This window comes from Urocitellus parryii, chromosome 2, assembly GCF_045843805.1.
Source record: "Urocitellus parryii isolate mUroPar1 chromosome 2, mUroPar1.hap1, whole genome shotgun sequence".
Taxonomy (NCBI): Eukaryota; Metazoa; Chordata; class Mammalia; order Rodentia; family Sciuridae; genus Urocitellus; species Urocitellus parryii.
The window spans coordinates 753,227-776,306 of record NC_135532.1 but is presented as its reverse complement, the minus strand read 5'-3'; the positions used below and the strand labels follow the sequence as shown (position 1 = coordinate 776,306).

At 57.1% G+C, this 23,080-nt stretch overlaps 1 protein-coding gene across 1 annotated transcript in view; it reads left to right on the top strand.

Annotated features, from left to right (window-relative positions):
* Cul4a (cullin 4A) overlaps window positions 1-23,080 on the top strand; it is a 40,848-nt gene that overhangs the window by 9,558 nt on the left and 8,210 nt on the right. The window contains exons 4-16 of the mRNA XM_077795113.1: window positions 808-876; window positions 1,499-1,572; window positions 3,825-3,987; window positions 4,347-4,436; window positions 5,661-5,743; window positions 7,067-7,134; window positions 8,870-8,988; window positions 9,325-9,517; window positions 10,493-10,597; window positions 10,741-10,851; window positions 10,952-11,037; window positions 11,281-11,388; window positions 15,733-15,846. Coding sequence (XP_077651239.1) covers window positions 808-876; window positions 1,499-1,572; window positions 3,825-3,987; window positions 4,347-4,436; window positions 5,661-5,743; window positions 7,067-7,134; window positions 8,870-8,988; window positions 9,325-9,517; window positions 10,493-10,597; window positions 10,741-10,851; window positions 10,952-11,037; window positions 11,281-11,388; window positions 15,733-15,846 — 1,383 coding nt within the window. The remainder of the gene's footprint in view (window positions 1-807; window positions 877-1,498; window positions 1,573-3,824; window positions 3,988-4,346; window positions 4,437-5,660; window positions 5,744-7,066; window positions 7,135-8,869; window positions 8,989-9,324; window positions 9,518-10,492; window positions 10,598-10,740; window positions 10,852-10,951; window positions 11,038-11,280; window positions 11,389-15,732; window positions 15,847-23,080) is intronic.

Below are 23,080 nucleotides of genomic sequence, written 5' to 3'. Positions count from 1 at the left end.
TGGACAGGAGTGGGTGGCAAGACCCTGTGACCAGCCTGTTGCTATTGAGAAACCAAGAACACTTTGGAGAGGGTTCCCAGTTCAGAGGGAGGAGCCAGCTGGCGAGAGGAGAGAACCAGAGAGGGCCTGGGCTCTTGGTATGGAGCTCAGCGCAGTGTAGACCCGGGTCGCACGGGATCTCCCCGAGACTGGGGCCTTTGATGGTCCTATGGACAGGCAGTGTGTTTGCAGGCTGTAAGAGGCCCACCAGTGTCTCCTCAGCTGCCAGCTCCTTCCAGCCGTGCACGGGCACCCTCGCAGCCAGCCCCCAGAACCTTCAGCAGGGCTGCCTCCAGCAAGTGCCGTTTGCTGGTTGAGGCTGTGGCCTGGTTCCCCTGGCAGGGCCTGAGCATTCCAGCAAGGCCGTGCAGGAAGCGGTGAGAGACGGGGGAGCAGGGGTGCGCAGGGGTGAGGACGGCTGTGGCCGAGGGTTTGCAGGGTGTGCCTGGGTTGATGTGGGTGAATGAGCCATACTTGTGGCTTGGGGGTGGTGCCCTCAGTTCCTTGGGGCTGCTGTCACACAGTCCCTTGAAGTAGGTGACTGTGAATCACAGATGCAAGGCTAGAGGTCGAGGCCAGGCACCCAGGTCAGTGTCTGGTCAGGGCATCTCCTCCCGGCATGCCCATGCAGAGGGGCGGGCAGCTCTTGGGGTCTCGTGGACTTTTGGACATGGGGAGGAGCGCCAGAGCATGGCTGGGGCGGCAGATGTGGGTATGGAGGGTCCAGGTGGCGCTGTGCCCGGGAGGTTTCCTTAGCACCTCTGCACAGACGCACTGGACAGCCTTGTGTTCCTGAAGAAGATGGACACCTGCTGGCAGGACCACTGCAGACAGATGGTGAGTGTGGGCCCCCTGCCGCAGCCCTGGGGGAGCACCAGTGAGCAGGACCCTGCCCTCCCCCAGGAGGGGGAAGCTGGATGGCTCCTGGGGTCCCCCCAGGGCTGCAGTCTCCTCTCTGCTGAGCTGGAGGGCAGTCTGAGGTATACCGACTAGTGTGACTTCGTGTGGCCTGACTGTTGGGACCTGCTGAGGGTTAGTGCAGACTGAGTACCTGCTCCCTGGGGTGCTGCTCTGGGCTGGAGCTGGGGCGAGATGTGGAAGCCTGCTGGTGGACCTGGGCGGCCTTCCCACCTGATTCGGGAGTCAGGTTGCACAGGTGCCAGAGCCTTGCTGCAGTGGGATAGGAACTAGTCTGGAAAGCTGGGGGCCTCCAGCAGTCTCAGGCGCTGTGTCACGCCGGGCCGGAGATGACCAGGCGTAAAGCCGCTTCACAATTCCACAGTCAGGGTTGTCGTATTAAGAGCCCAAGGTCAAGCACAGCAGAAGAGTCAACCTCAGCGAGTAAGGCCTGGGGGGGGGCGTCATCTTTCTATCAAGAAGCAATTGAGCTCCACAGTGGCGCACGTGGCGGTGCCCAAGAGGTCTGCTCTGGAAGGACAATTGCTCTTCTGGTCCCCAGATCATGGTCAGAGGCATCTTCCTGTTCCTGGACCGAACCTACGTCCTGCAGAACTCCCTGCTGCCCTCCATCTGGTGAGTGCACTGCCCTAGAGCATACCTTGGCTTTAGCTGCCTGGTCAGCCGAGGTCAGAGATGCAAACACAGTCCAGCTGGGTCTTCACCAGGAGAGAGGGCGAGGTGCACCTGGACTTCCTCGTGCCTGCCTTGGGTTCTGTGGCCCACCCCTGGCCTGCTGTGGGGTGAAGACTCGGGGACGTGGCTTCTCCCTCTGGCAGCCTGAGCTTGAGCCTGGAGCAGTTCTTGCAGCTAAAACTGAAGGCTGCTAGCACTTGCCCTGTCATGATGCCCAAGGGCCCCGTGGGCCTGGCCGACAGGGTCTGGCCTCCTGGCACAGGTGTGGCTGCTCGTGTGTAGGCCTGTCCTTCCTGCCTTTGCTGCTTGTCCTCTCCCTCCTGCTGGGGCTGTGCAGGGTGGGAGCCCCCCTCGCTTCTCTAACTGACGAGCTTGAAGCAGAGGCCTGTCTAACCAAGCCCTGTCTCCAAGTCACCTTGTTCTCTGTTGATGTAGTCCACTGCTTTCCCACTTAACAATCAAGTGACGTTGCACTCTGCTGTCCTTTGCCCTGGGGTCGCTCACTCTGCCGCCCCGTCCAGGTGGTGTGGCCGCACTACTGCGTTCCCCCCAAGCCTGCTGATGTGTTTCACGTAACTGGAGGCTCTGCGGGTCTGTGCCTTCCTTCGGAGGCACTCCCCTTCCTTAGCGCCATTCCCCGTTGCTCCTTTACTCCTCTGACTCTTCTGCCCCCACATCTCATACTAGGTGTCCACGTGAGCCATGAGATGGTGGGCCCTATACAGAAGGAAGCTGGGTGCACAGGAAGGGATGGGGGTGGTAGCAGTGATTAGGGTACTCTGGGCAGCGTTTCCTCTGTGCAGGGCGTCACTGCTCCTGCAGCCGGCAGCGGGGTGCCCAGCACTACCGGGCATGACCATTACCACCCCTGTTCTGTGGAAACTAAGGCATAGAGAATTGGAGTAACCTGCCCTGAGTTGCCAGGATCCCTGGCTGAACTCTCGATTTGTGGGTAATTTATACCATAGCTCGTCACATGAGCATGTCTGTAGTGTAAAGCAGGCTTACAACCTCCAGTCTATCATACGGGCCAGCAGAGGCCCCGTGCCTGGGTGCCTGAGGGCAGTACTACAACAGGAGGGCCAGCTGAGGATGGCCTGGGCCTGAGCTTTGAAGAAAGAGCCAGGGTGCAGAGTCTGCAGCTGAGACGGTGGAAGAGCAGAGCAACAAGCCCAGCAGAACAGGCCTGGGCGGAGCCTGGTGGCGTCCAGCCTGGGTGACTTGCGTGGGCTCTGCACAGGGCCTGTCAGGAGGAGTGTGCTCAGGCTGCAGTGCAGTCTCTAGTGAGGAGCGTTGGCCACCTGTCTGGTACCACCTCCCATGGCACAAGCTCACACATCGACTCCCCTTTCCACAGTGAAGGAGAAAGGCGCAGAGAGGTTAAGTTCCCTGCACACAGCCAAGAGCAGGGCTCAGAGTCAGACCAAGTAGCTGTTGGCCGCCCATGGCCCTTCACTGCTCCAGCCAACGCAGGCAGCTCCTCTCCAGTGCACAGGAGAGTTCTCTGGTGTGCTGTGCAGTGGTGGGAGGGGGCTCTGGCCCGACGTGGCTCACAACCTTGTCCACTGTAGCACGACACACCACCCCTGTGCTCACACACAGCCCCGTTGCTGTCCTGGAAGTAGGTTGTATGGTTGGAGCCCAGTAGCTGAGTTTGTCCCCCTTCTTCGGTGGGGTTCAGCAGTTAGGGACCCGCAGGAATTCTGAAACAGTACAGACTTTGTGTCAGACAAGTCTGAATGGTCACCCCAGCAGCTGCATCACCTCCCCAATTCCAGGCTGTGAGTTGAGGAGTTAGGACTTTAAGATCTGTTGTGGGAAGGGACCCACCCAGCACCAGGGCCCTGGTGCCTGGAGAGGGAGCTCCGGGTCAGCAGAGGGAAAAGGACAGGTCCAATGCCAAGGCTCCCCAGGAGGAGCAGCTGAGCTGGGCTTGGGCCGAGAGTTGTGCCCAGCAGTGATTGGACTGTCAGCTACAGACGCGAGCTGAGTCCGTGCCTCCACTTGGGATGGTCAGCTTGACCTTTCCAGGAAATGGGCATCCTGTAGGGAAGGAGACAAGGCCTCCTGGACTGGCCAGAAGTAATTGCTTTTAATGTAAGGGTCCATGAAGAGCAGCCCCTGATAGGGCTTGTGGACAGCTGGAGTGGAGGCCCGAGACCCAAGTCTGTTGTATCTTCACCATTATCCAGGGACATGGGGTTGGAGCTGTTCAGAAACCACATCATCAGTGACAAGATGGTTCAGAGCAAGACCATCGATGGGATCCTTCTGCTGATCGAACGGGAGCGCAGCGGTGAGGCCGTGGACAGGAGCCTACTGCGCAGCCTGCTGGGCATGCTCTCGGACCTTCAGGTGAGCTTCCCTGTGCAGGAAGGGAGGTCATTAACTTTTAAGGAGGGTGTGGTACTCGGGCTGACCGTGTACCAGGAGCCACTGGAGAAAGACTGACAGATGTGAATACGTTAAAAACAGTAATTATCTTTTATAGCAAATGTATGGTAAAATCAGGTGACAAGAGTGGAAATGAATGCCGGTACCCTGTAAAGGACAAAGCCACACCCTCTAATGGGCTGGTGCCCGCAGGGGAAGACAGTGCTTGGGGAGCCCTGCGCAGGTGGTGTGGGCAGCTGGGCCCAGGGCCGCGGCAGGAGGCGGTCCCTAGCCCTTGAGGCTTTGTCACTGAAATTGGTCACTAACCTCTTGTTTCTTAGGTATATAAAGATTCGTTTGAGCTGAAATTTTTAGAAGAAACTAATTGTTTATATGCTGCAGAAGGCCAAAGATTAATGCAAGAGAGAGAGGTGAGACCCTGGGGTGCTTCTGAATCTCCTGTCTCTTTAGCTGTGCTCTGGGGCAGCGCCTCGGGGTCACCTCCCCCCGCCCCGAGGGCCTTCTCCTGGGGAGGAGCTGGGTTGGCCAGAGTGCCCAGTGGTGAGCTTATTCCCATCCTGGTGAGGATCTGCTTTCCTTCCCTTCACTCAGAAACTGCATTTCTGTCTTCCCCCTACAGATAAAACCCACAAGACATTTCCTGAAATAGTAAAGGATCTCAAGTTTAATCAGGGAAAATGAGTAAATCCTAAACAGGAAAGAAAATCCAAAGTTTTTCATCTCTAGGAAGCATTGGGGAAAAATTTCCCTCCAATCCTTACGTAGCCGGGCACGGTGGCACATGCCTATAACTACAGTGGCTTAATTAGGCTGAGGAGGAGGGTCCCAAACTGAAAACCAGCCTCAGCAACTTAGCGAGGCCCTAAGCAACTCACTGAGACCCTGTCTTTATTTATTTATTTATTCTTAAATGTTTATATTTTTTAGTTTTTTAGGTGAACACAATATCTTTATTTTTATGTGGTGCTGAGGTTCGAACCCAGTGCCTCATGCATGCCAGGCGAGCACGCTGCCAGTTGAGCCACATCCCAAGCCCCGAGACCCTGTTTTCAAATGAAGTCTTTTAAAAGGACTGGGATGTGGCTCGGTGATTAAACACCCCTGGGTTCAATCCCTGGTACCAAAAAAAAACTAGTACCAGCTTCCCAGATACGTGAGCAGAGCCCTACGGGACTCCACTGGGCTGATCACCCTGTGTCACCTGCAAAGCACAGCACAGACCCTGGCTGGTCCCAGGCCTGGTTTTAGAGGGGAGCCTCGAGTGAGACACAGCCTGGCAGCAGCTCTGGGGTCGCGTAAGGCATCCTCGGAGACCTCTGCGTGATGTAGGGTGTCAGCTGCCTACTGGCTGCTGTGCCTGGGTGCAGGGTTGTGGCAGGCCCAGTACCCTCCTTCCAGATGACACTGCAGGCCGTGGGCCTCAGGGAGGGAGTGACGCTGGGCAGGGGCAACATCAGGCAGCCTGGGCCTCCTGAGGTGATGGTTCACCTCCCAGCTGAGCACCTCGCCCCGGCCCCTGTAGTCGTCCATGTTTGTCTTGGACTCTTCTTAATTTACAAGGAAAGCAGGGTTTGGGTTCTTGGGTAAAAGCAAGGATCTTTGTGCTACTGACGTGTTCGGTGTTCCTTCGGAAGGTCCCCGAGTACCTTAACCACGTGAGTAAGCGCCTGGAGGAAGAGGGAGACCGCGTGATCACGTACCTGGACCACAGCACGCAGTGAGTTGCTCACGGGCCCTGTGCACGGAAGTCAGGTGCCTTCCTGCCTGGGGTTGGCTCCCCACAAGTGTCCCCGCGAGGGTCCCCACTCCTGGCACACTTTTGCTTCTGCTGTCCATGCCGTGCTGTCACTAGTGAGTGCCACAGGGAGCGATTCCAGCTGAGGACTTGGCTTCCTGTGGCGGAACACACCCTTGCCCTGAACTTTTTGGCACACATCCTACGTGACTGCAGTGCACTATGGAACGGTCACGTTGTTTTCTCTTTCCATAGTTTCTTTCTTGAGGCCAAGGAGTAACAAGGGAAGGGGGAGTGGCCTGAGTGTCCATTCCAGGGAAACCGAGCCCAGGACTGGACAGGAAGGGGCAGAGGTGAACATGGTCACGTGTGCAAAACTCAGCTCCAGGGTGGAGGGCCAGGCAGGAGGAGAGAGGAGCAAGGTCTCCAGCAGACAGGGCGCCAAGGAAGTGCCCATGAGCCAGTGCAGCCTGTTCAGAGGGAGCCCACGGCCGCGTCTGCCCAGAGCCGAGCTGCACGAGCACGGGCAGGGGTGGGGGCAGCAGGCTCCAGGAGTCTTCACCGCCCTGCACTCCCCCTTCCCAGTCATTCTCCGTCCTCCATGGGCCGCCGCGGTCTTACATAGGTGGCATGTGACAAAGTTTTCTCCCAACTCTCGAGTGAACAGACCTAAGGTTGACAAGCCTCAGGATCAGATCAGACCCTCTGATCTGAAAAGAACCAAAATGGGGTTGACCTGTGGATCATGGACAAGCACTAGGAGATGACCTGTGTGTCATGTGGACGTGGTGTTTCGCCTGCTGAGTTCCAGACCCTCAGGCGCCCGCTCTGTGTGGCCCTTATGCACTGCAGGTGGGGGTGGGGACATCCAGGAGACGCAGAATTCTGTCTAGTGGAAACAAGAGGCAGAAGTGGGTGTGGGTCTTGGGGCTGCCACAGGAGACAAGGGCGAGGAGCCTGGGCCCGGTCAGCGAGGTGTGGGGAGAAGGCCGTCAGCACAGCAGGGTCACAGCCCAGGCCGCCACTCGTCAGCAACAGCAGCGTGCCCCAGGCTGGCCCAGAGCAGACCAGCCTGCCTAGGGCCCCACATGCTGCTCAGGAAGCAGCTCCAGGGCACAGCCAGTGCGCTAGCTGCCAGCCAGCATGGCCATCACCCTGGGCACCCGCTCCCTGCCGGGCTCCACCGTGCCCTTGAGCAGGTTGCATTTAGAATATTGAGAAGGGCCAGTGAGAAGCTGGGTTGTGGGCACCTTGTCTCGTGGCTGACCGGTCCTGTTCCTGACCTGGCTCTCTGCGATTTTACAGGAGACCACTGATCGCCTGTGTAGAGAAGCAGCTGCTGGGAGAACACTTGACAGCGATTCTGCAGAAAGGTTGGTCCCACTGTGTGAGTGGACACGAGTGCTGGCCTCCTCACAGGCAGGCAGGATCAGCCTGGGGGAGGGTCCGGGCATGGGTTCTCAGCGGCATCGAGAATCTGCAGCGAGCACCCAGCCGGCGATGGGAAGGTGGATGGTGGGGAGGAGCGGCACAGCCTAGCCAGCCCTCCAGCCCTCCAGCCATGCAGGGAGCTCGCGGGGGGCCATCTAGGAGCAGACACCTGTGCTCCTGGGTGTCTTGCACATGCTGAGCCCGTGGCCATCGAGAGCCTCGGCAGGTGTGCGTGGCCCATCGTTGAGTGGACGGCCAGAACCGGGACCCACCACGCACAGGCACACTCCTCCCGGTCTCCTGAGGAAGAGAACAGGCTCCGCACCTTGCCTGTTGCTTCCCTTCCTGAAGCTCTCTAAGTGGCCGAGTGGCCCTGACCAGCAGCCTGGCCTTTCAGAGCCCCTGGCACGTGGTCATTCTGTGACTTCCAGGTGTTCAGGGCCGTTCAAACCCATCTCAGATGCATGTGGAGCTGCAGCTCTCCCAGGCCACTGTGCCTGCGGTCCAGTCTGGGTGGTTCCACGTCATGCCCACACATGTTCTGGCTTGAGCTCTGCTCCATGATAGTAGCCCTGTCCCCAGCGAGACCTATGAGCAGGGGACCTCCAGGTGCCAGCTGGGGAAAGCTGAAAGGGGAAGCTAGGTGTCCCTGAGCATCAGTGGTCAGAGAAGACTAATGGGTGCCGGCCTGGGTCCCAGAAGACCCTCGGCACCTGCTCCATGGCTGACATGGTGCCTGAGCCACGGTTCCAGTCCCAGGGGTTTCCCCCCTGCACCCCAGGAAACCAGCACAGCTGCCTGAGGACCTCATGCATCGTCCACCCAGAATCTATGTCTTGCAAAAAAGGAATCCGTCTGTGCGAAAGGAAGACCCCACGGGAGGGCAGAGGTTGTGTGCATCTGTTTACTGCATACTTCGAGCAAAATGGTTGTAAGAAAATGGCAAATTTTATGTGTAAAAGCTTATTCTGGGTTTTGTTAGAAGCTTTTAAAAAATATAAAATTTTAAATTTTTTTAAAATTTTAGAATTTTTCAACAAGACACTGTTTAGGGTTTCAGGAAAATAAACTAGAAAACTAAAAAGCAAAGGTCTTATTTGCATGAGTAGACAAGGAGTGACATGAGATATGGCAGGCGCTGGGGACCCTGGCTGCAGCTCGGCAGTTCTCTCACTGCCTGTGGTATGCAGGCCGCCTCACGCCAGGTGTTGGGCTAGGTGCTGGGTGTCTGAGAGCTCCCGGCCTCCCCAGCCCAGCTGCCTCTCCAGGTTTAGAACATGGCTGCAAACACTGAAAATCTAAAAATGCTACATTAGATCCTCCGAGTGTCTGAGAAGTTTCTGTCTCAACTTATTATGCATGAGAGGACCAGTCCACTAAAGATCAGATCTGAGTTGATCTATGCAAATACGTTTTTACTAATGGGTCAAACCAGAGATCAGGTAGCCACATGGTGGGTCTCCAGGCGAGTATCTGGAATGCTTCTCTGGCTGTCGCCCCAGTACTGGAACAGGAGCATCGGAGGCATGAAGAAGTCAATGACACATCTCCCAGGCCCACCTACCAAGGCCTACCTCAGTGTCCACCTGGCCCAGATCGCCACACAGAGACAAGCAGCGCGCTGTGTGCTTCTCGGTGCTGGGGTCCTGCCGTAACCCGCCGCATTTCTGCATGTAGGGCTTGACCACCTGCTAGACGAGAACAGAGTGCCCGACCTCACGCAGATGTACCAGCTGTTCAGCCGTGTGAAGGGCGGGCAGCATGCGCTGCTGCAGCACTGGAGCGAGTACATCAAGGTGCGTGGGAGGGTTGCGAGTGCCGGGCAGCGACTGCCTGTTCCTCCAGGTCCCCGCGCAGGGAGGCGCATGCAGCCTGCTGGGTCACTGGCTTGGACACTAGCTCAATCCCACTGTGCCTTGGGATGGCAGGACACAGGGCCTCGCCTGCTCGGGCAGCACTTTGCAGCAGCTCCCTGCGTGTCCTGCTCCTCAGGGGCACTGCCAGGTGCCAGCTCAGGACCTCTCAGCCCCAGGCTCTGCCCACCCCAGGATGGTGGTTGGCGTCTGCAGGCAGTTCTGGTGGCTCTAGGAGGCACTGCCTGACTCTGGCCTGGCCCCTCGTTATTTTTGCAGACTTTTGGGACAGCAATTGTCATCAACCCTGAGAAGGACAAGGACATGGTGCAGGACCTGCTGGAGTTCAAGGACAGGGTGGACCACGTAGTGGAGGTGTGCTTCCAAAGGAATGAGCGCTTCGTCAACCTGATGAAGGAGTCCTTCGAGGCCTTCATCAACCGGAGGCCCAACAAGCCCGCCGAGCTCATCGGTACGCGTGAGAAGGCAGCCCAGCAGACCAGGTTCCCAAAGGTTGGGCTCCTTACTGGGGGCTCGTCACGCCCTGTGGGTACACAGCATATAGAGGCTGCACCTACGTGTGTGCCGTTCCACGAGGGTGACAGGTCTGTACTGCCGGGCTGGGCGCCAGTGTGCTCCTGGAAGGGTGGGCGGGTGCCTGGCCTGCGTGTGTGACTCAGTCTTTCCTAGCCCTTTACCTTCACAACTCGGCATGGAACAGGATGGGATTGGGGAGACTTCAGAGGGGACAGCATGTGGCTGTTTGAATAATCACCTTCGTATAATTACTTCATCACAGTATCAAAATAATATTTTAGAACTCAAACTTTATTAGCCAGTAAAAGTGTTTTAAATTTGCAGTAGTAAAGGGCAAGGGGTCCTGTAACACAGGGGTTCGGAGTCTGTTGACTCTTGGTGTCAAGCGGAGCAGTGTTCACCAGATGGTTGTGTGCCTGTCTGCACACTCAGAGTGCCCCACGCTGAGGAGTCCTCATGCGCCCATACGGACACTTGGATTTAGCCTCTTGAAGCCCTGAGAATTCTTCTGTGAGAAGGTCACCTCTGGGCTTATTTCTTGGCTCTTGAAGTTGGACTTTCCAGCCTCTGTGCAGTAGCAAGTCGGGAACCCAAGGGTTAAACTGGAGTCAGTTTCCTTCTTGATTGGGTTAGAAGAGAGCGTTCAAGCCCCTTTGTGACTGTGTTCAGGCTCTGGGGGCTGTTTGTTTTTGCGGAACTGAAGATTGCAGATACTTACCCTAGAGTGCCTGGGTGTCGTTGTGGAGAGGTGCTGCTCAGGGATTGCCTGAGGAAGAGAGGCAGGCCCGCCGCCCCTTCTCCCTCTCTCCCTGTCCCTTCTGTGTGAGACACAGGGCCTGGGCGTGGGAGGCAAGCACTCTGCCACTGAGCCACAGCCACACGCTGTCCCAGCTCACTCTTGCTCGCACAGCCAAGCACGTGGATTCAAAGCTGCGGGCGGGCAACAAGGAGGCCACAGACGAGGAGCTGGAGAGGATTCTGGACAAGATCATGATCCTCTTCAGGTTCATCCATGGTGAGCTCGGGGTGCTGGGGGCCCCAGGCTAGCCAGGGGGGTCTTCTGGACAGAGGCCCTGGGACAGGACAGCACTGGCCTCTGTGGCCACGGTGCATCCTCTCAGCCCTGACGTTCTGTGTGCTCTCCCTGCTTTCACACAGGCAAAGATGTCTTTGAAGCATTTTATAAGAAAGATTTGGCAAAGAGACTCCTCGTTGGAAAAAGTGCCTCGGTTGATGCTGAAAAGTCGATGCTGTCCAAGCTCAAGCATGGTGAGCCTTGGGGGCAGAGGGGGGCTCCTGGCCCTGGGGCAGCGGGGCAGGCTCCTGGGTCTCTGCTGGGACGCACTGCTTGGTCTCTCCTGTGTCGCAGAGTGCGGGGCTGCATTCACCAGCAAGCTGGAGGGGATGTTCAAGGACATGGAGCTCTCCAAGGACATCATGGTTCACTTCAAGCAGGTGAGCGGAGAGGCTGCAGGTGGCACACTGGTTGACTGGGTCTAGCAATGTGTCCCCTGGGCCATGGCCAGAAGAAGTGCGATTCTAGTGTTGCCGGGACCTGGCTTTGGCCTGAGCGGTCTCTGTTTTGGGCACTGGCACGCTTGCTGACACTTTATCTTGAAAACCACCCATTTCCTCAACGGTCCACCAGGTGTCTCTGATGACCTTCTAAGCTCACTGTTTTGGACCCTGTGTTTTCAGCACATGCAGAACCAGAGTGCCCCAGGCCCTATCGACCTTACCGTGAACATCCTCACCATGGGCTACTGGCCCACCTACACACCCATGGAAGTGCACCTGCCTCCGGAGGTAAGCACGGCCCTCACGTCAGACCCACCGTGCTCAGACACGCTGCCCAGGAGCGGGGTGTGGTCTCTGAAGAGCGGGGCTTGGAGTGGGTCCAGCTGCCTCAGAGCGCTTCTCCCTGAGTGGCTGCTGGTCCACTCGTCTTCAGTGTCTGCGGGGGAATGTGGAAGCCTTCGGCCTTGACGTGCAGGTGGGAGGCAGAGTCCCCGTCCTGTGGAGGAGACCCTGGCCGTGAAGTCCTGAGTGGTGGGGGAGGTGGCTCCAGTGAGCCAGGAGGCTTCCTAGACAGGGCCCACGACTGTGGTGAAGGATGAGTGGGGCCTCCCAGCTGGGGGCTGGCGAAGCCAGACGGGGCAGAGCTGGGCCCACAGCCTCTCCTGGGACGTGTGCACCTCACTCCCAGACTCGGCTGAGTGGACTCTGCTCGGTCTTCTCTTGTCAGTGGCCCTTGAGGTCATCTATTTTCTCCATCAGTCCCCAGTGCGGTGCCCACATGGCTGGCATGTCAGTCGCCCTCAGGCGTGTGCAGCGCCCGCACCCACACTCTTCTGTCCTTGGGCTTCCCTGACTCCAAGCTGCCCACCTCTGCCTCTCACCCGTGCCTGCCGGGGCCCAGTGCACCCTGCATGAGAGGCCCCCGCCGTCCCTCGGGAGCCTCTCTGCAGCAGCTGTGCTGGCTCCTCCCGAGACTGCCTGCCGTGGCTAGAAACCCTGCAGGCCGCTCCCAGCAGGCCTCCTGTGGCCGCCAGGTGCGGGAGCGCCCACGTGAGCGTTGTCCCCTCACCCTGAAGGCTTCTGTGGTCTCTCCCAAGAGCACCAGAACCCCTGTCAAGCCAGGAATGCCCAACAGAAGGCCTGTCCCAGCTGCCTGAGAATGTCCTTTATAGCATCTTTCTGGTGCCCCAGTGTAGCCCAGGGTGCGGGCACAGGCAGCGCCACGTCCGTCGTCTTCCTGACAAGGAGTGGGGCTCTGAGCGGGCATCACGCTACCCACCCAACACCCAGGGAGTGGCGGTGGGTCCCGCCCTTTCTCTGGGTGGTAGTGAGATGTGGCGGATGTCTTTGCTCTCCGGCTGTGTCCTGCACGGCTCTGCCTGGGCTCGTCCACCTGAGGGACAGGGCTGGATTCCCAGCTCCGCCCTGCTGCTGAGGAGCAGCCTCTGTGGGAACAAGTTTTCTTCATTTCGCTCACTGCTAGGAACCCAGGGTCCTTGGTGCTCCCTGGTGTCTGCTCACACCACCCCAGGCTTGCTGGACAGGGCTCCCCTTGGTGACTACCCTCATCCCAGGTGCTCCCTGCCAGGCAGGCCTCCCTCCTCCAAGCCCTTCCTGGCCAGTCTGCACCAGAGGCCTCACGTCACTGCAGCCGCAGCCACCCCACTGGTGCTGACTCTGGCTCTGGGCCCTGTACGGCTTTCCACTGTAGCCCTTCTGCAGCCACCAGGTCACCACCTCTCACAGTTGGGTGAGGACGTTGCACTTTCCACTCATTGACGGGCATCTGGGTGGTTTCTGCCCAGGGGTTCTTAGAAGATGGGGTGCAGATTTTTATTTGAACATCTGTGGTCACTCCTGGGGAAGTTCCTCCAGTAGCATCATGGGCTCATCTGGAGCCCCTCCAGACGGTCCCCACATAGTGCTCCACTCCACCTTCCCTTCAGCAGTCTCGGCCTTCTACACCCACCACTTCCTCACCAGCACTCTTCGCCTGTCCCCAGACAAGTGCAGGCCCTGTACCCAGCTGCCGGTCACTCTGAGAATATTTGTCTTAGTCTATTTTCTGTTGCTGTGACAGAATGCATAAGACCAAGTTCTTCGTAAAGAAAGACATTTCTGAAGTGTGTGGAGTAAAGATTTGTTCCCAGGATGTAGGCTCCCTGTTTATCTCTCTTATTGTTTCTTTTGCTGAGAAAAAACTTTTTAGTTTGAGTAAGTCCCATTTGTTGATTCTAGTTGTTAACTCTTGCGCTATGGGTGTCCTATTGAGGAATTTGGAGCCCGATCCCACAGCATGTAGGTCGTAGCCAACTTTTTCTTCTATCAGATGCCGTGTCTCTGATTAATATCAAGCTCCTTGATCCATTTTGAGTTAACTTTTGTGCATGGCGAGAGATAGGGATTCAGATTCATTTTGATGCAGATGGATTTCCAGTTTTCCCAGCACCATTTGTTGAAGATGCTATCCTTCCTCCATTGCATGCTTTTAGCCCCTTTATCAAATATAAGATAGTTGTAGTTTTGTGGATTGGTTACTATGTCCTCTATTCTGTACCATTGGTCCACCCGCCTGTTTTGGTACCAGTACCATGCTGTTTTTGTTACTATTGCTCTGTAGTATAGTTTGAAGTCTGGTATCGCTATACCGCCTGATTCACACTTCCTGCTTAGTATTGTTTTTGCTATTCTGGGTCTTTTATTATTCCATATGAATTTCATGATTCTTTTATCTATTTCTACAAGAAATGCTGTTGGGATTTTGATTGGCATTGCATTGAACTTATAGAGAACTTTTGGTAATATCGCCATTTTGATGATGTTAGTTCTGCCTATCCATGAGCAGGGTATATTTTTCCATCTTCTAAGGTCTTCTTCTATATCTTTCTTTAGGGTTCTGTAATTTTCATTGTATAAATCTTTCACCTCTTTTGTTAGGTTGATTCCGAAGTATTTTATTTTTTGGGGGGATATTGTGAACGGAGTCCTAATAACCAGAATATATAAAGAACTCAAAAAATTAGACAATAAGATAACAAATAACCCAATCAATAAATGGGCAAAGGACCTGAACAGACACTTCTCAGAGGAGGACATACAATCAATCAATAAGTACATGAAAAAATGCTCACCATCGCTAGCAGTCAGAGAAATGCAAATCAAAACCACCCTAAGATACCATCTCACTCCAGTAAGATTGGCAGCCATTAGGAAGTCAAACAACAATAAGTGCTGGAGAGGATGTGGGGAAAAGGGCACTCTTGTTCATTGCTGGTGGGACTGCAAATTGGTGCAGCCAATTTGGAAAGCAGTATGGAGATTTCTTGGAAAGCTGGGAATGGAACCACCATTTGACCCAGCTATTCCCCTTCTCGGTCTATTCCCCAAAGACCTAATAAGAGCATGCTACAGGGACACTGCTACATCGATGTTCATAGCAGCACAATTCACGATAGCAAGATTGTGGAATCAGCCTAGATGCCCTTCAATAGATGAATGGATTAAAAAAATGTGGCATTTATACACAATGGAGTATTACTCTGCATTAAAAAATGACAAAATCATAGAATTTGGAGGGAAATGGATGGCATTAGAGCAGATTATGCTAAGTGAAGCTAGCCAAGCCCTAAAAAACAAATGCCAAATGACTCCTTTGATATAAGGGGAGTAAACAAGGACAGGGTAGGGACGAAGAGCTTGAGAAGAATATTTACAGTAAACAGGGATGAGAGGTGGGAGGGAAAGGGAGTGAGAAGGGAAATCGCATGGTAATGGAAGGCGATCCTCAGGGTTATACAAAATGACATATAAGAGGAAAGGAGGGGTAAGTCAAGAGAATACAAATGGAAGAAATGATTTACAGTAGAAGGGGTAGAGAGAGAAAAGGGGAGGGGAGGGGAGGGGAGGGGGGATAGTAGACAATAGGACGGACAGCAGAATACATCAGACACTAGAAAGGCAATATGTCAATCAATGGAAGGGTAACCGAAGTGATACAGCAATCTGTATACGGGGTAAAATTGGGAGTTCATAACCCACTTGAATCAAACTGTGAAATATGATGTATTAAGAACTATGTGATGTTTTGAACGACCAACAATAAAAAAAAAATTAAAAAAAAAAAAAAAGACATTTCTTTCTTTTGGTTCTGGGAAGAGGCTAGGAAGCCCAAGGTCAGCGGCTGTGTCTGCTGAGGGCCTTCTGGCCGGGCGGCATAGGGTGTCAGGTGGCGGAGGGCTGGCGAGAGTGACTTGCAGTGCCCACCTGCTGGCCAGCCCATTGAGGCACTTGTGCCCTGTGGGCAGGCTCGCTGTGTCAGACACCACTCTCACCACAGTGCAGCGCAGCTTGTCACCGTCCTCTGCCCAGGTGTCAGGTGGGGGGAGGGAAAGCTGGGACCTGAGCAGGTCAGGGCCTCTGGCTGCGGGCACCATCTCTCTGTCCAAGCAAGAGCCAGGGATGACAAGAAACCCCAAGGTCGGGATGGAGGGCATGTTCACAGGTGATGGAGTTAGGAAAATAACCCTGAGAACATCGGGCCGCACTCTGATTGAGCTGCCGGAGACTGCAGAGACCCCGCAGTGGCCGGTTGTCAGCCAGGTGCTCAGGCTGCCCGTGTCCCCGTGCCCGCAGATGGTCAGGCTCCAGGAGGTGTTCAAGGCCTTCTACCTGGGCAAGCACAGCGGACGGAAGCTGCAGTGGCAGACCACGCTGGGGCACGCTGTCTTAAAAGCAGAGTTTAAGGAGGTAAGTTCTTCTCTACCTCACGGCGTTTCACTTTGCCTTGTGCATGCAGTGTTGGCGATGGAACCCAGGGCCTGGCACATGCTAGGCAAGCGCAACCACGGAGCCACAGTCTCAAGCCTTTTATTCCAGTTTATTTAGAGACAGGTTCTTGCTAAGGTGCCAAGGCTGGCCTGGAACTTGTGATCCTCCTGCCTTGGCCTCCCTAGTCCCTGGGGTAATAGGCGTGCACCACCATGCCTGGGTGGTCATGGAACTTTTTAAATTGTCATTGAACCTTGATAGCAAAGAAGGAAACGTTGTTTGGCACAGTTGAGCCCTGGGTTTTCTAGGTCAGTGAGCTGAACACTAGTTGAGGGTTGGTATGATGTTCCAGTCCATCAGGGGCAGTGTTGGTGTAACTGGATCAAGCAGAGACTGGGAGATGCGTTCTGCTTCTCAGCTGGCCAAAGGGTTGCAATTCAGACACAGGAAGGAGGGCTAGGCGCAGTGCAGAGGCAGAGCATCGCCTAGCACATGTGAGGCACTGGGTTCCATCCTTTGCACCACATAAAACAGATAAGAATTTTAAGAAATTAAAAATACAGTAAGATGTCACTTCTGACCAAGGGACTGACTGAAACAAGGGGAGGGGCATCCTGGGGCATCATCTAGCAGCTCAGCACTCGGCCAGCCTCTAGGTGGCCTGCGCCCGCTGCCGCCCTCCAGCTCCAGGGTGCTTCCTGCTCTTTCATTTTCTTCTTTTGTTTTAAAGTGCCAAGCCAGTAAATAAGTTCTGACATATCCCACGGGCCCCAAAGGGGCTCTTTGACAACTGAATGGCGGTCTTTCCTGGATCACTCCAGTTAGAGTCAGAGTGCCCACTCACGCTGGCTGTGGTAAGAGTGGTCAGCAGAAGGGAAGGCACACAGAAGGCGTGCTGGTGAGGCGGAGGCCCTGTGTGTGCAGTTCTGTAAATGATGTCCCTCAGTTCTGTAAATGATGCTCGGTCGCCTACACTATGCAAGATAGTCCCAGTCTCCTGTTCTGCACAGCTGATACAACATGCTTGTCTGTGTGGGATGGCGGAGGTGTCAGTCCTTCTGCACACGTCCTTGCACATGCTCCTGAGGGTGACGTGTTCATCTGCCACCCCAGCCTCTGCCTTGCTAGTGTGCTGCAGTTAGGGCACGGCCTCTGCCAGCTGCACAACTGTAGGCCACCACGCCACTGCACACAGAGCCAAGCTGGTCTACCCAGGGGGCCTGGCAGCCCCTCCTGTCCCCGTCCCCTCAGTACACAAGTGCAGCCTCTCTCGGCGGGGACAGGCTCAGCTATTGGCACTCTGGGCTGTTGGGGACAACCCAGTGGGATGGCCCTGGCTGACCCAGGCAGAGCCATCCCTGTGCTCACCCTCCCTGGCCACCTCCCTGGTGAGCCTCCTCCCTCTTCTGGCCTCAGGTATTCAGCTGCCACCAAGAGGCCCCATAGCTAGAGGAGGGTGGGTGGCAGAGTAGCTGCTAGACATCAGTCAGCAGTGTGTCTACCATAGATGGGACGATGCCCATCCGCTCAGTGGGACTTAGGGGAGAGTGGGACGCGTCCTTCCGCTCAGTGGGACTTAGGGGAGAGTGGGACGCGTCCTTCCGCTCAGTGGGATTTAGGGGAGAGAGGATGATGTTCTTCCGCTCAGTGGGACTTAGGGGAGAGTGGGACGCGTCCTTCCGCTCGGTGGGACTTAGGGGAGAGTGGGACACGTCCTTCCGCTCAGTGGAACTCAGGGGAGAGTGGGACACGTCCTTCCGCTCGGTGGGACTTAGGGGAGAGAGGGACGCGTCCTTCCGCTCGGTGGGACTTAGGGGAGAGTGGACGATGTCCTTCCGCTCGGTGTGACTTAGGGGAGAGTGGGACGCGTCCTTCCGCTCGGTGGGACTTAGGGGAGAGTGGGACAATGCCCATCCGCTCAGTGGGACTTAGGGGAGAGTGGGACGCGTCCTTCTGCTCAGTGGGACTTAGGGGAGAGTGCACGATGTCCTTCCGCCCAGTGGGACTTAGGGGAGAGTGGGACGATGTCCTTCCGCTCAGTGGGACTTAGGGGAGAGTGGGACGCGTCCTTCCGCTCAGTGGGACTTAGGGGAGAGTGGGACGATGTCCTTCCGCTCAGTGGGACTTAGGGGAGAGTGGGACGATGTCCTTCCGCTCAGTGGGACTTAGGGGAGAGTGGGACGCGTCCTTCCGCTCAGTGGGACTTAGGGGAGAGTGGGACGTGTCCTTCCGCCCAGTGGGACTTAGGGGAGAGTGGGACGCGTCCTTCCGCCCAGTGGGACTTAGGGGAGAGTGGGACGCGTCCTTCCGCCCAGTGGGACTTAGGGGAGAGTGGGACGCGTCCTTCCGCTCAGTGGGACTTAGGGGAGAGTGGGACGCGTCCTTCCGCTCAGTGGGACTTAGGGGAGACTGGACGATATCCTTCCGCTCGGTGGGACTTAGGAAAGAGTGGGACGATGTCCTTCCGCTCAGTGGGACTTAGGGGAGAGTGGGACGATGTCCTTCCGCTCAGTGGGACTTAGGGGAGAGTGGGACTTAGGGGAGAGTGGACGATATCCTTCCGCTCGGTGGGACTTAGGGGAGAGTGTACGATGTCCTTCCGCTCAGTGGGACTTAGGGGAGAGTGGGACGCGTCCTTCCGCTCGGTGGGACTTAGGGGAGAGTGGGACGTGTCCTTCCGCCCAGTGGGACTTAGGGGAGAGTGGGACGCGTCCTTCCGCCCAGTGGGACTTAGGGGAGAGTGGGACGCGTCCTTCCGCCCAGTGGGACTTAGGGGAGAGTGGGACGCGTCCTTCCGCTCAGTGGGACTTAGGGGAGAGTGGGACGCGTCCTTCCGCTCAGTGGGACTTAGGGGAGACTGGACGATATCCTTCCGCTCGGTGGGACGTAGGAAAGAGTGGGACGATGTCCTTCCGCTCAGTGGGACTTAGGGGAGAGTGGGACGATGTCCTTCCGCTCAGTGGGACTTAGGGGAGAGTGGGACTTAGGGGAGAGTGGACGATATCCTTCCGCTCGGTGGGACTTAGGGGAGAGTGGGACGATGTCCTTCCGCTCAGTGGGACTTAGGGGAGAGTGGGACGCGTCCTTCCGCTCGGTGGGACTTAGGGGAGAGTGGGACGATGTCCTTCCGCTCGGTGGGACTTAGGGGAGAGTGGGACACGTCCTTCCGCTCAGTGGAACTCAGGGGAGAGTGGGACGCCTCCTTCCGCCCAGTGGGACTTAGGGGAGAGTGGGACGCGTCCTTCCGCTCGGTGGGACTTAGGGGAGAGTGGACGATGTCCTTCCGCTCGGTGGGACTTAGGGGAGAGTGGGACAATGCCCATCCGCTCAGTGGGACTTAGGGGAGAGTGGGACTCGTCCTTCCGCTCAGTGGGACTTAGGGGAGAGTGGGACGCGTCCTTCCGCTCAGTGGGACTTAGGGGAGAGTGGGACGCGTCCTTCTGCTCAGTGGGAGTTAGGGGAGAGTGGGACGATGTCCTTCCACTCGGTGGGACTTAGGGGAGAGTGGACGATCTCCTTCCGCTCGGTGGGACTTAGGGGAGAGTGGGACGATGTCCTTCCGCCCAGTGGGACTTAGGGGAGAGTGGGACGCGTCCTTCCGCCCAGTGGGACTTAGGGGAGAGTGGGACGCGTCCTTCCGCTCAGTGGGACTTAGGGGAGAGTGGGACGCGTCCTTCCGCTCAGTGGGACTTAGGGGAGACTGGACGATATCCTTCCGCTCGGTGGGACGTAGGAAAGAGTGGGACGATGTCCTTCCGCTCAGTGGGACTTAGGGGAGAGTGGGACGATGTCCTTCCGCTCAGTGGGACTTAGGGGAGAGTGGGACTTAGGGGAGAGTGGACGATATCCTTCCGCTCGGTGGGACTTAGGGGAGAGTGGGACGATGTCCTTCCGCTCAGTGGGACTTAGGGGAGAGTGGGACGCGTCCTTCCGCTCGGTGGGACTTAGGGGAGAGTGGGACGATGTCCTTCCGCTCGGTGGGACTTAGGGGAGAGTGGGACACGTCCTTCCGCTCAGTGGAACTCAGGGGAGAGTGGGACGCCTCCTTCCGCCCAGTGGGACTTAGGGGAGAGTGGGACGCGTCCTTCCGCTCGGTGGGACTTAGGGGAGAGTGGACGATGTCCTTCCGCTCGGTGGGACTTAGGGGAGAGTGGGACAATGCCCATCCGCTCAGTGGGACTTAGGGGAGAGTGGGACTCGTCCTTCCGCTCAGTGGGACTTAGGGGAGAGTGGGACGCGTCCTTCCGCTCAGTGGGACTTAGGGGAGAGTGGGACGCGTCCTTCTGCTCAGTGGGAGTTAGGGGAGAGTGGGACGATGTCCTTCCACTCGGTGGGACTTAGGGGAGAGTGGACGATCTCCTTCCGCTCGGTGGGACTTAGGGGAGAGTGGGACGATGTCCTTCCGCTCAGTGGGACTTAGGGGAGAGTGGGACGCGTCCTTCCGCTCAGTGGGACTTAGGGGAGAGTGGGACGATGTCCTTCCGCTCGGTGGGACTTAGGGGAGAGTGGGACGCGTCCTTCCGCTCAGTGGGACTTAGGGGAGAGTGGACGATGTCCTTCCCCTCAGTGGGACTTAGGGGAGAGTGGACGATGTCCTTCCGCTCAGTGGGACTTAGGGGAGAGTGGGACGCCTCCTTCCACTCGGTGTGACTTAGGGGAGAGTGGGACGCGTCCTTCCGCTCAGTGGGACTTAGGGGAGAGTGGGACGATGTCCTTCCGCTCAGTGAGACTTAGGGGAGAGTGGACGATGTCCTTCCCCTCAGTGGGACTTAGGGGAGAGTGGGACGCGTCCTTCCGCTAAGTGGGACTTAGGGGAGAGTGGGACGCGTCCTTCCGCCCAGTGGGACTTAGGGGAGAGTGGGACGCGTCCTTCCGCTCAGTGGGACTTAGGGGAGAGTGGGACGCGTCCTTCCGCTCAGTGGGACTTAGGGGAGACTGGACGATATCCTTCCGCTCGGTGGGACTTAGGAAAGAGTGGGACGATGTCCTTCCCCTCAGTGGGACTTAGGGGAGAGTGGGACGCGTCCTTCCACTCAGTGGGACTTAGAGGAGAGGATGATGCCCTTCCGCTCAGTGGGACTTAGGGGAGAGTGGGACGCGTCCTTCCGCTCAGTGGGACTTAGGGGAGAGTGGGACGATGTCCTTCCCCTCAGTGGGACTTAGGGGAGAGTGGGACGATGTCCTTCCCCTCAGTGGGACTTAGGGGAGAGTGGGACGATGTCCTTCCCCTCAGTGGGACTTAGAGGAGAGTGTACGATGTCCTTCCGCTCGGTGGGACTTAGGGGAGAGTGGACGATGTCCTTCCGCTCGGTGGGACTTAGGGGAGAGTGGACGATGTCCTTCCCCTCAATGGGACTTAGGGGAGAGTGGGACGATGTCCTTCCCCTCAGTGGGACTCAGGGGAGAGTGGGACGATGTCCTTCCCCTCAGTGGGACTTAGGGGAGAGTGGGACGATGCCCATCCGCTCAGTGGGACTTAGGGGAGAGTGGGACGCGTCCTTCTGCTCAGTGGGACTTAGGGGAGAGTGGACGATGTCCTTCCGCCCAGTGGGACTTAGGGGAGAGTGGGACGTGTCCTTCCACTCAGTGGGACTTAGGGGAGAGTGGGACGCGTCCTTCCGCTCGGTGGGACTTAGGGGAGAGTGGACGATGTCCTTCCGCTCGGTGGGACTTAGGGGAGAGTGGGACGCCTCCTTCCGCCCGGTGGGACTTAGGGGAGAGTGGGACTCGTCCTTCCGCTCGGTGGGACTTAGGGGAGAGTGGACGATGTCCTTCCGCTCGGTGGGACTTAGGGGAGAGTGGGACAATGCCCATCCGCTCAGTGGGACTTAGGGGAGAGTGGGACGCGTCCTTCTGCTCAGTGGGACTTAGGGGAGAGTGGGACGCGTCCTTCTGCTCAGTGGGACTTAGGGGAGAGTGGGACGATGTCCTTCCGCTCAGTGGGACTTAGGGGAGAGTGGGACGCGTCCTTCCGCTCAGTGGGACTTAGGGGAGAGTGGGACGATGTCCTTCCGCTCGGTGGGACTTAGGGGAGAGTGGGACGCGTCCTTCCGCTCAGTGGGACTTAGGGGAGAGTGGACGATGTCCTTCCCCTCAGTGGGACTTAGGGGAGAGTGGACGATGTCCTTCCGCTCAGTGGGACTTAGGGGAGAGTGGGACGCCTCCTTCCACTCGGTGTGACTTAGGGGAGAGTGGGACGCGTCCTTCCGCTCAGTGGGACTTAGGGGAGAGTGGGACGATGTCCTTCCGCTCAGTGAGACTTAGGGGAGAGTGGACGATGTCCTTCCCCTCAGTGGGACTTAGGGGAGAGTGGGACGCGTCCTTCCGCTAAGTGGGACTTAGGGGAGAGTGGGACGCGTCCTTCCGCCCAGTGGGACTTAGGGGAGAGTGGGACGCGTCCTTCCGCTCAGTGGGACTTAGGGGAGAGTGGGACGCGTCCTTCCGCTCAGTGGGACTTAGGGGAGACTGGACGATATCCTTCCGCTCGGTGGGACTTAGGAAAGAGTGGGACGATGTCCTTCCCCTCAGTGGGACTTAGGGGAGAGTGGGACGCGTCCTTCCACTCAGTGGGACTTAGAGGAGAGGATGATGCCCTTCCGCTCAGTGGGACTTAGGGGACAGTGGGACGCGTCCTTCCGCTCAGTGGGACTTAGGGGAGAGTGGGACGATGTCCTTCCCCTCAGTGGGACTTAGGGGAGAGTGGGACGATGTCCTTCCCCTCAGTGGGACTTAGAGGAGAGTGTACGATGTCCTTCCGCTCGGTGGGACTTAGGGGAGAGTGGACGATGTCCTTCCGCTCGGTGGGACTTAGGGGAGAGTGGACGATGTCCTTCCCCTCAATGGGACTTAGGGGAGAGTGGGACGATGTCCTTCCCCTCAGTGGGACTCAGGGGAGAGTGGGACGATGTCCTTCCCCTCAGTGGGACTTAGGGGAGAGTGGGACGATGCCCATCCGCTCAGTGGGACTTAGGGGAGAGTGGGACGCGTCCTTCTGCTCAGTGGGACTTAGGGGAGAGTGGACGATGTCCTTCCCCTCAGTGGGACTTAGGGGAGAGTGGGACGATGTCCTTCCCCTCAGTGGGACTTAGGGGAGAGTGGGACGATGTCCTTCCCCTCAGTGGGACTTAGAGGAGAGTGTACGATGTCCTTCCGCTCGGTGGGACTTAGGGGAGAGTGGACGATGTCCTTCCGCTCGGTGGGACTTAGGGGAGAG